We start from the raw sequence: 12,317 nt of genomic DNA on the forward strand, positions 1-12,317 counted from the left end.
TTACTAGGTTGTACAATTATGTAAAAGAGATCAGTGGAAGTATTCTTCTCTGTCTAGGGGCAGCAAATAGCTAAATTTGCTCCTGCACCTACGTCATACCTACCAACCACCAACAATCTCTCCAGTTTAACAGCTGCCATCCATTCCACAACAATAAGTCCCTTCCATAAGCATAGCCAACTACAGTGATGAGAAATCCTTCTCAAAATATCTCAAGGGCCTCACTGAGGCCATCACAGACCAAATTCACACTCCTCGCTATGTCCAGAAACAAGAATCCTATGCCTTATCTCCCCAGTTACCTCCATCCACACCCCACCCCCATTGACTGACTACAAAGGAATGCCTCCCTTGTGGCTCATTACCACCCAGCACTGGAGCAACTGTATCTGTTGTCCACCAGTGACTTGACTACTTGTCATCTTACCATGACATCAGAAATATCCTCCTTATCCCTGGTGGTGGTTAGTGTTTAACGTCCCGTCGACAACGAGGTCATTAGAGACGGAGTGCAAGCTCAGGTTAGGGAAGGATTGGGAAGGAAATCGGCTGTGCCCTTTCAAAGGAACCATCTCGGCATTCGCCTGAAACGATTTAGGGAAATCACGGAAAACCTAAATCAGGATGGCCGGAGATGGGATTGAACCGTCGTCCTCCCGAATGCGAGTCCAGTGTGCTACCACTGCGCCACCTCGCTCGGTCCTTATCCCTGCAACAGTGGTATTCCACTGCTCATCCCACCTACATATGACCTTATAATATCTTTGTCCATCCCTATTCTACCCTTCCTCCAAACTCTTTGGCCCATGGCTTGCATCCCTGTAAAAATGCTAGATGCAAGAGCTGCTCCATATATCCTCCTACTATCATCTGTTCCAGTCCTGTCAGAGGCAATCCCTATCCACACAAAGGTAGGGCCACCTGTGAAAGCAGACATGTGATCTACCAACTCTGCAGCAACCACAGTGCTCCGTTCTATCTGGCCGTGATCACTAGTAAGCTATCTGTCCATGTGAATGGCAACCATCAAATTATGGCCAAAAACTGATACACCCAATTGCTGACCATGATGCTCAACATGATGTGCTTGATTTCAGTGATTGCTGCACAGCCTGCATCACCTGTATTCTTTCTGCTAACACCAGCTTTTCTGATTTGTGCATGTGGAAACCCTCCCTGCAATATCCTTCATTCCTCTAATCAGCCACATCCACAACCTCTGCTGTCCCCTTCCTACTCCCACTCCAGCCCTATACAAGCCTTCTATACCTACAATTTGTTTGCAGAGTCTTTTCCCCCATTCTCTACTTTGTCCTCTCCCCTTTGTGCCATTAGGAATTTCTTCCACCAATACTTTTTGCCTTCTCTCCTCATCCTCACCCTCATAACTCTTCTGTACCCTGACTACTTAACCTAACAAAGACACACCTCTGATGCAGTCACATTTGGGCCTTAGTTCCCAGAGACAACAGTGACCATGTTGTGAGTTTTGTGTCTACATCTGATGAAGGACTTAGTCCAACAGCTGAATAATATTTAGCAGTCTTTTTCACTGTGCCCTTCCGCCACTCAATGTTTCCTGTATGTGACGAGTAACAGTCTACCATTTTCATACTACTAGTAATGCATTGAGATGGTTAATGAAACTTTCTGGCAGATTAAAAGTATGTGATGGTCCAAGACTGGAACTCAAGAACTTTGCCCTTTGCAAGCAAGTGCTATATCACCCGAGCTATCCGAGCATGAGTCACAACCCGTCCTCACAGCTTTACTTCTGCCAGTATCTTCGAAATTTCAGAGAAGCTATATTGTTAAACTTGCAAGACTAGCACTTCTGAAAGAAAGGATATTGCAGAGATATGGCTTAGTCACAGCCTAGGACTTTGCAGTGGAGTGTGTGCTGATATGGAACTTCTTGGCAGATTGAAACTGTGTGCTGGATCGAGATGTAATGTTGGGACCTTTGCCTTTTGTAGGCAAGTGCTCATCCAACTGAGCTACCCAAACATGACTCATGACTCTTCCTCAACAGTTTTACTTCTGCCAGTATCTCATCTATTACCTCCCATCTCCTAAGCCATATCTCTGCAACCTCCTTTCTTCCAGGAGTGCTAGCTCTGCAAGTTTCGCTGGAGAGCTTCTATGAAGTGTGGAAGGTAGGAGATGAGGTACTTACACAAGCAAAGCTTTGAGGAGAGGTCATGAGTCATGCATGGTAGCACAGTTGGTAGAGCACTTGTCCATGAAAGGCAAAGGTCCTGACTTCGTGTCTCAGTCCAGCACATAGTTTTAATCTGCCAGGAAGTTTCATATCAGCACACACTCCACTGCAGAGTGAAAATTCCTTTCTTGAAATATTGTTAATGTTATCTTGAGTGAAATACCTGCATTTGACCTTTAGCATCTTGTTTTTTTGTGGTTCTCCTTTAACAGTTATGACAAGAATTAAATCTCTATGTCCATTGAATCTTGGTTACAGATTTTTATTAATTACTCAATTTTTTTACTGTGACAATAAAGTAGGAAATTAAATTATTTCCTAAAAATGATCCTGCAACACTATCAATTCAGTGTTCCTTCACAGAGGCTCACAGACCATTACAGTGGAAGCCAGGAGAAAGGTTTACAGATGCACTACAGGCAATATTGCAATATACTTTATTATGTTACCAAAAAACCAAAAATAATTTGCTTTATGCAATAAAGAGAGGGGGGAAGAGATGAGGGAAGGAGAAGGGGAGGGAAGGAGGGAGGGATAGAGGGAGGAAGGGAGGAAGGGAGGAAGGGAGAGAGAGAGAGAGAGAGAGAGAGAGAGAGAGAGAGAGAGAGAGTTCCAAGAACAGATCAAAGGGAATTTGGATCGTTATATAACAGGTTAACTGTGTAAGCAAAATTGCATTCAGTTCCTTGAATAAGCTTTGCTTATTGAACTTATTGATCTCAGTTTTGCCAACTCAACTGTTAAAGAAGTCATAAAAATCACTAGGTCACATGGAAGCAATAGGGTACTGGAAACTCCACTATATCATCTGACAATAAAAATCACTAGGTCACATAGAAACAATAAACTACTGGAAAATCCACCATAATTTCATCTGATAAAAATAGTTATAATATATATTATACAAGTTTGGAGAGCCAATAGAGTATAATTGATAAATTTGACAACTTTTTCACACATTCAAAGCAGACATGCTATTAATCTTCTCTGTCCTTTCTGTGTGTCATAAGCAGATTTTGAAATGTCAAAATTTTAATAAGAAACAAGACAAAGTGAAACAGGAAAGTTGGTTATGCAGCATTTCAAAGAACCAAGTCACAGTTACAAAACCCAGTCTCTTCAAAAGAAATGTAAACAGTAGGTTTGTTCTGATTTAAAAAAGCAAATAGTACAGAAAAGTCCTCCATGTTTGCTTCACACAGCACCCTCAGTCAAAGCAGAGTGTTTTGAAGGAGTCATAGTTGAATTACATGCACAACATAACCTAAAAATCAGGGGAAAAAACAGAATGTGTATTTTTATAAGTACTTCAGAACTGGTAGAAATAACAGATATTTCTTCTGTGTAGATGAAAGAAATTTTGCTGAAAAGAAAGTAGAGAAATTATTTATAAATTCTGGAATCAAAATGTAAAATTCTACATCATTCCTTCTGTTGTAACGAATTTTTATCTTCAGCAGATGAAGGGAGTTTAAGATCCCTCCAACATCTATGTGTCTAACACAATCATGATATGAGGGGTGGACAGTATTATGGAAACACCAAGAATTCAATACATTACCATGCCTAACATGGTGTAGGAAAACCATTGACATTCAAAACAGCTTCCAGTCATCTTGAAATGGATAAATACATGGTTTGCAAGAGAATCTTATACCATTCATCATGCACAATAGTGGCAAGTTCAGATAATGATGAAGGAGACACCCTCACAAAACCAGTCCTGGAGGTAATGAGCTGTGTGAGCAGGGGCCCTGTCATCTTTGAACACAGCATCACTAATACCATGATCAACCAAAATATATTAAATTTTATAACTATTATATTACGTCATAATCTTTGGCAGTAATGTGGCCTTGCAGAGTACTCAGGGAGCCCATGGAATACCACAATATGGCTTCTCAAATAATCACTGAACCCCTTCCATGTTTCAATCCTGGGACATAAACTCGGCCAGAAGTTTGAAATAGTGTGCAAAAATACTCATCTGACCAGATGGCTTTCTTCCATCGCTCCGTAGTCTGGGTTTTATGGCTTCAGCACCACATTTTCCTGCGGGCATTTACATCACTGACGAGTGGTTTCAGAATTCCAGCTCACCCTGTGAGCTTATGGGGCATTTGTAATGGGTCACCCCCCCCCTTAACATTACCTTTTTCTCTGTAGAAATAACCGATACCATGTATACTCTTGATTCTTGTATAAGTGAACATTCTCGGCTGTTTAACTGAGTGAACTTCACATGATTTTGTAAACAATGTAATACATTTCAGGATAAAACATATAAAAAGAAATCAGTGTGTTACAATCAATGTGTACTAACAGTTAAAATTACTCTTCTTTTAAAAATATTTGGAATTACAAAATTTCTGGTATACTTAAAATTCATATTATTAATTGCACAATCTAATGCTAATTATTAAATTGAATTCTCAACTCATTTATAAAATAATGATATAAATTAGTAAAGATTCTTTTGTAAACTCTTTTGCTTAGTAAACACTTTGGAAATTGTGAGTATGGCAGAATGTAAATAGTGGTGGGCATACATCTGCATTTTTGATTGTGTTTCTAACAATGTAATTTGTGGTGTGATAGCTAGAAGTGGAATTGTAAAGTCGGTATGATATAAAAGAATGGGATAAAATAAAAAGATGTTCATAGCAACAGACAAATCTTTATCAGTTATTTCGTCTTCAAGAACCCGCAATGTTATAAAAATTACAGCCTCAAGAATGTACCCCTACACACAACAAGAAATAGAGCCAGCAATAAGAAGATAAAAATCAAGATAAGTAATAAGTTTTCCTCTTGTACATCTTACACCTCTTGAGGCTTTCGAAATCTGTGCAAATACAGAGAATTTTAATAGTGATGCGTAGGAGGGTAAGATTACAGATTGACAGGGTTCATGAGTGTGACATACAGTTCTGCAGTGACTTTTGCAGCTGTCATCCTCTTATTATTCATCACAATCCTCCTTAAAAACTGTCTGTCACAATCACTTGGCAAACTCTTTCATCTGCTTTGTGACTTAGCAGATGATTTTTTCCCACTTTCCCCATATGCAGTATAAATATTCAGTATGGTGCCTCTTGAAACACTAAACACTTCAGCTACCTTGGTTATGGAATCACCCCCCATACAAGCACCAACCATTTGCCCATGTTTGAATTCACTTAGCTCTGACATAATAGAATCACAACTACACAGAACACTGTTCTGACCATGACTGACGCTCGCAATGTGTCGAGGACATTGCACAGGAGCTGTTCATGATCAAACACACCAGTATGACCTGCAGGCTTGGCTAGCATCTGTGTTTATGTTCAAACCTGCATTTCTTGTGGTGTTTCCATATTTTCATCCAACAACTGTAGATCACTACTTATGAGTTTGAGGTAAAAGGCTCTCCTGTATATGGGATGCAATTGGAACTACAGCTGTTCTGTCCTCCTGTGACAACAAGAAGGGCTGGAACAGCTCTTTGTGGAACACATGTTCTGTTGATTGTGGACTTGAACCCAAGCACTGCTTTTCAGGACTCTCTTTCAGCATGTGCAACAGACAGTGACTGTTTTTACAAATATCTTATGAAATTACATATATAGTTGACTCATGATATAAAATTTGTACCCATATGTAACTAATTTCTTCGATCTTAAATCAGCGGGAATGAACTTATGACATCAAGGGTAAACTATTTCAAATTAAACACAGATTTAGAAGACATCTGAGAAACTGTTTATGGCTGGTTGAAAAAATACTATATCTTGCAATTAAAAACAGTCATTACTCAAAGGCTGGTTTGAATATTACTGTTCTTGGGCAGCTGTATTATTATGGTTAAATACCCACAAAAACCACTGAATTAGGAATGGCTGACTAGTGACAGGAAGTCTATAGTGCAACATGAAATTCAAAGCACAGCATAATGTGATTCTGAGTCTTTCACAGACATACAGCATAAGTGAGAGTCACAATAACATAGTCAGTATAAAGCAAAGGATCAAATAAGGGAAAAAAGATCATACCTTCAAATTTGTACTTTGATTTCTTTTTTCCACAGCCACAAAATGAATTTAGCATTTAGTTAATAGATTATTCTTCATAACTTTAATATTTACAACTGACATTCTTATTTTATTATAAGAATAAAAATGTTATATTTCTGCCTAACTTTTACGATCTGTCTCACTTCTTACCTTATCAATGACATTTGTATCTGTTGAGAACCTGTTTATTATTCTTCCAACAGGAGTTGTTTCAAAAAACTTAAGTGGGCATTTGAGAATATTGAATAACATTGCTTCATGCAAAATTCTTCTTGCTCTTGAGCCTGACAACTGCCCAATTGCATTGGAAGATAGCGACAACACAATTGACAATATGGACAGCCCTGCATAAATTTGGAAGTAGTGTGCTATGGAAGCCTATAACCAAAAAAATAACATAAGATAAAGTAAAACACAGATCCCTCAACAATGAATATTGAAGAAATGAAATGCACATAACCAGTTACAAGAAATACATTGTGAAATGATTGATAAACTCTTATTACATAACTAATTAATCATGTAAAGAATCATGTGTTACATTAAGTCAATATATCAAAATAAAACAGTAGTTTTTAAGGTACACGTGTATTTTACAAACCTGATTTTCAAAATTATCAACAGCTGCATCTGCCTGTTCACTCCACTCACTTAACCAGTAGTCTGTATATATTCTTAGACCCTGCCAAGAAAAAGTGAGAATTAAATAAGTTCCACCCACTAGAATCCCACAGGCCTTTAGATATTCAATGTAAAGCTTTTTGGGAATTTTTCCATATTCTCGTTCCTCATCTGAAGCTAATCTTCCTGAATTTTCTGCAGTTTCATCACCTGAATAAAAAAAAAATCCTGTAGAAGTCATAATAGTCTAAGTAACATGCAGTGAAATTAAAAGATAATGTAAATGTGGTGAAAGAACACTAGCTTTTGAGAAAATACAGTACAAGAAGTACATTTTAATCACATGTTTGCATTCCACCCATATCCATTGTTTACCTCATATATTTACATTTTACATTCATCAGTATTATCTAGTAATTTTTTTCTAATGCATTTTACTTTGCCAACAACATTTAGCAGACATTTCCCTTCTCTTTCCTTATCTAATATTTTCATGCTGAAAACGTTGTTATAAAAAAGACTGTATTTTCTTATGTTCAATAATTTCACTCATTTCAGTATAGGAGTATAATGAAGTAGTGGTGTAGCTTAGGTGAGTTAGTTTACTTTCTTCTGGTAATTTATCAATGAAAAAGTTAAATGAATATCTACCATTATAAAAGAAAAAATGAAATAGATCACTCCAAGAATAAAATTCTCTAATGTGAGAGAAATATTGCTGTATAGTAAGCTACAATTTAACAGAAATCCATATTTTGTGATGAATATTATACAGATGTAGTAATAAAAGTTATATTAGTAGGAGAAGAGGATGGAGGGGAGGGACTGGCTAACCTACTCTTGTTCTCTTGTGAAATTTCCTTTTTTTTATGCTGCATCACCATTGTACCAAATCTTTCATTTTGTCCCATTGGCTCATCTGAAAAAGCTGATTTAACACCTGACCACAGTGAGTGTGGTGTTGAGGTCAAGAGAATGGAAAAGGGTTACAATTTTCTGGCAAAATTCTGGGTCCAGGATTTTATGATAATAACCAATAAACCATGAAAGTTTACTATAGAATTCCAGTTGTTTATTATGAAATAATATCAATTTTTCTGTGTCATCTAAATAATCCTTAACTCTGTAGTATGATTTACTTAAGACACACGCTTTAACTAACTTTTTAAATATTTTGATTTTATTTGTCCCTTTCACCTCCTTGGAAAATTTACTGCACAGTTTTATTCCCTTGAAGAAAATGATGTTCTATGTTAGTCTGCCTCTTGTTCAATTATAATGAATGCTGCCATTTATCAGATAATTTCTGATGTTCTTCTGATTATGTAGTAATTTTCTGGTGAAACTCAGCTAATTTTACAAGGCTACTAACACCACAGAAATGAGTGTCTGAAACAGGACACAAAAAAATTCATGTCACCCTTACTTGTTGTTTTTGTTGTGGTCTTCAGTCCAGAGACTAGTTTGATGCAGCTCTCCATGCTACTCTATCCTGTGCAAGCTTCTTCATCTCCCAGTACATATTGCAACCTACATCCTTCTGAATCTGTTTAGTGTATTTTTCTCTTGGTCTCCCTCTACAATTTTTACCCTCCACGCTGCCCTCCAATACCAAATTGGTAATCCCTTGATGCCTCAGAATATGCCCTACCAACTGGTCCCTTCCTCTTGTCCAACTGTGCCACAAATTTCTCTTCTCTCCAATTCTATTCAATACCTCCTCATTAGTTATGTGATCTACCCATCTAATCTTCAGCATTATTCTGCAGCACCACATCTTGAAAGCTTCTATTCTCTTCTTGTCTAAACCATTTATCATCCACATTTCACTTCCATACATGGTTACACTCCATACAGATATTTTCAGAAACGACTTCCTGACACTTAAATCTATACTCGATGTTAACAAATTTCTCTTCTTCACAGACACTTCCCTTGCCATTGCCAGACCATTTTATATCCTCTCTACTTTGACCATCATCAGTTATTTTGCTCCCCAAATAGCAAAACTTATTTACTGCTTTAAGTGTCTCATTTCCTAATCTAATTCCCTCAGCATCACCCGACGTAATTCGACTACATTCCATTATCCTCATTTTGCTTTTGTTGATGTACATCCTATATCCTCCTTTCAATTCACTGTCCATTCCGTTCAACTGCTCTTCCAAGTCCTTTGGTGTCTCTGACAGAATTACAATGTCATCAGCGAACCACAAGTTTTTATTTCTTCTTCATGGATTTTAATACCTACTCTGAGCTTTTCTTTTGTTTCTTTTACTGCTTGCTCAATATAAAGATTGAATAGCATCAGGGAGAGGCTACAACCCTGTCTCACTCCCTTTCCAACCACTGCTTCCCTTTCATGCCCCTCACCTCTTATAACTGCCATCTGGTTTCTGTACAAATTGTAAATAGCCTTTCGCTCCCTGTATTTTACCCCTGCCACCTTCAGAATTTGAAAGAGAGTATGCAACTCAACATTGTCAAAAGCTTTCTCTAAGTCTACAAATGCTAGAAATGTAGGTTTGCCTTTCCTTAATCTATCTTCTAAGATAAGTCATAGGGTCAGTATTGCCTCACATGTTCCAATATCTCTATAGAATGCAAACTGATCTTCCCTGAGGTCAGCTTCTACCAGTTTTTCCATTCATCTGTAAAGAATTCATGTTAGTATTTTGCAGCCGTGGCTTATTAAACTGACAGTTTGGTAATTTTCACATCTTTCAACACCTGCTTTCTCTGGGATTGGAATTATTATATTCTTCTTGAAGTCTGAGGGTATTTCGGCTGTCTCACACATCTTGTTCACTAGATGGTAGAGCTTTGTTAGGCCTGTCTCACCCAAGGCTGTCAGTAGTTCTAATGGAATGTTGTATACTCCTGGAGCCTTGTTTCAACTTAGGTCTTTCAGTGCTCTGTCAAACTCTTCATGTAGTATCATATCTCCTATTTCATCATCATCTACATTCTCTTCCATTTCTATAATATTGTCCTCAAGAACAAGGCCCTTGTATAGATCCTCTATATACTCCTTCCACTTTTCTGCTTTCCCTTCTTTGCTTAGAACTGGGTTTCCATCTGAGCTCTTGATAATCGTGCAAGTGGTTCTCTTTTCCCCAAAGGTCTCTTTAATTTTCCTGTAGGCAATATCTATCTTACTCCTAGTGATATGCTCCTCTACATCCTTACATTTGTCCTCTAGCCATCCCTGCTTAGCCATTTTGCACTTTCTGTCGATCTCATTTTTGAGACGTTTGTATTCCTTTTTGTCTGCTTCATTTACTGCATTTTTATATTTTCTCCTTTCATCAATTAAATGCACTGTCTCTTCTGTTACCCAAGGGTTTCTATTAGCCCTCATCTTTTTACCTACTTGATCCTCTGCTACCGTCACTATTTCATCTCTCAAAGCTACCCACTCTTCTTCTACTGTATTTCTTTCCCCTGTTCTTGTCAATTGTTCCCAAATCCTCTCTCTGAAATTCTCTACAACTTCTGGTTCTTTCAGTTTATCCAGGTCCCATTTCCTCAAATTCCCACCTTTTTTCAGTTTCTTCAATTTTAATCTACAGTTCATAACCAATAGATTGTGGTCAGAGTCCACATCTGCTCCTGGAAATGTCTTAAAATTTAAAACCTGGTTTCTGAATCTCTGTCTCACCCCATTATATAATCTATCTGAGAACTTCCAGTATCTCCAGGCTTCTTCCATGTATACAACCTTCTTTTATGATTCTTGAACCAAGTGTTAGCTATGATTAAGATATGCTCTGTGCAAAATTCTTCCAAAATTCTACCGGGCGGCTTCCTCTTTCATTCCTTACCCCCATTCCATATTCACCTACTACATTTGCTTCTCTTCCTTTTCCAACTATCGAATTCCAGTCACCCATGACTATTAAATTTTCGTCTCCCTTTACTATCTGAATAGTTTCTTTTATCTCATCATACATTTCATCAATCTCTTCGTTGTCTGCGGAGCTAGTTGGCATATAAACGTGTACTACTGTGGTAGGCGTGGGCTTCGTATCTATCTTGGCCACAATAATGCATTCACTACGCTGTTTGTAGTAGATTACCTGCATTCCTATTTTCCTATTCATTATTAAACATACTCCTGCATTACCCCTATTTGATTTTGTATTTATAACCCTGTATTCACCTGACCAGAAGTCTTGTTCCTCGTGCCACCAAACTTCACTAATTACCACTATATCTAACTTTAACCTGTCCATTTCCCTTTTTAAATTTTCTAACCTACCTGCCCGATTAAGGGATCTTACATTCCACACTCCAATCTGTAGAATGCCAGTTTTCTTTCTCCTGATAACAATGTCCTCCTGAGTAGTCCCCGCCCAGAGATCTGAATGGGGGACTATTTTACCTCCAGAATATTTTACCCAAGAGGATGCCATCATCATTTAACCATACAGTAAAGCTGCATGCCCTCGGGAAATATTACGGCTGTAGTTTCCCCTTGCTTTCAGCCGTTCACAGTACCAGCACAGCAAGGCCATTTTGGTTAGTGTTACAAGGCCAGATCAGTCAATGAAAAGGCTGCTGCCCCTCTTCAGGAACCACACGTTCATGTGGCCTCTCAATGCACACAAGCTTCCCCATCAATGATCAATGGCAAGGTCCATGGTTCATGGGGGGGGGGGGGGGGGGGGCATTCTTACTTAAAAACATGAAATCTTTATCTTTTATTTCCTTCTACATTTTTGAACCTCTGATTTCTTATATAATGCCCACCATGCACACAGCAAAGTCAGTTTCAAGCATAATAACAGAACTTGGCTTAGATAAAAATTGTATAATGATAGCTAGTCAAAAAATTATTTAGCAAACTCCAAATTTGAATAACAATAATGGAAATTCCTGGATGGAGCAACATGTGAAACAAAGTAAAGGCAACTACTCACCTATAGTGGATCGATGAGCGGAGGGCAGAAACATAATAGAAAACACCTTTCCCTCTAGCTTTTGAGTGCTAGCTCTTTCTCTAACAGTAGTGCACACATTCACACCCAAAGCCAGACAGACACCCAAATGCAACAAATGGCAATACTAATTATTGATACTCGATTACTTAAAGAAGTTAACTGAGCTGATGAAGGAGGGGAAGAGGTATGGAAGAACACAAGGTGGGGTACAGGGAAAGGGCCAGACATTTGGACAGATGACTTTGTGACCACACAACAAGATGAAAGGAGAACAGAGGGTACAACAAAAATAGATGTAAGAAGAGGGAGAGGGGGAAAACAGGGGAGGGTGCAAAAGGAGATAAAGGTGAAGATGAAGAGGGAGAAAGGAAGGGGAGAGAGAAGGGAGAGGGGTTGAAAAGGGGGGAGATGAGAGGTTAAGGGAGTGGGAGAATGTCTGGATGGGGAGGGGGGTGTGGAGAGGAAGTGTGGTGGGAG

The 12,317-nt window shown here is 38.4% G+C and overlaps 1 protein-coding gene across 1 annotated transcript in view; it reads right to left on the reverse strand.

Annotated features, from left to right (window-relative positions):
- LOC124607240 (ATP-binding cassette sub-family C member Sur) overlaps nt 1-12,317 on the reverse strand; it is a 410,012-nt gene that overhangs the window by 138,040 nt on the left and 259,655 nt on the right. The window contains exons 18-19 of the mRNA XM_047139518.1: nt 6,878-7,107; nt 6,427-6,654 (exon numbers count right to left, since the gene is read on the reverse strand). Of these exons, the coding sequence (XP_046995474.1) occupies nt 6,427-6,654; nt 6,878-7,107 (458 nt within the window). The remainder of the gene's footprint in view (nt 1-6,426; nt 6,655-6,877; nt 7,108-12,317) is intronic.

This window comes from Schistocerca americana, chromosome 1 (assembly GCF_021461395.2).
Source record: "Schistocerca americana isolate TAMUIC-IGC-003095 chromosome 1, iqSchAmer2.1, whole genome shotgun sequence".
In the NCBI taxonomy this organism is placed as follows: Eukaryota; Metazoa; Arthropoda; class Insecta; order Orthoptera; family Acrididae; genus Schistocerca; species Schistocerca americana.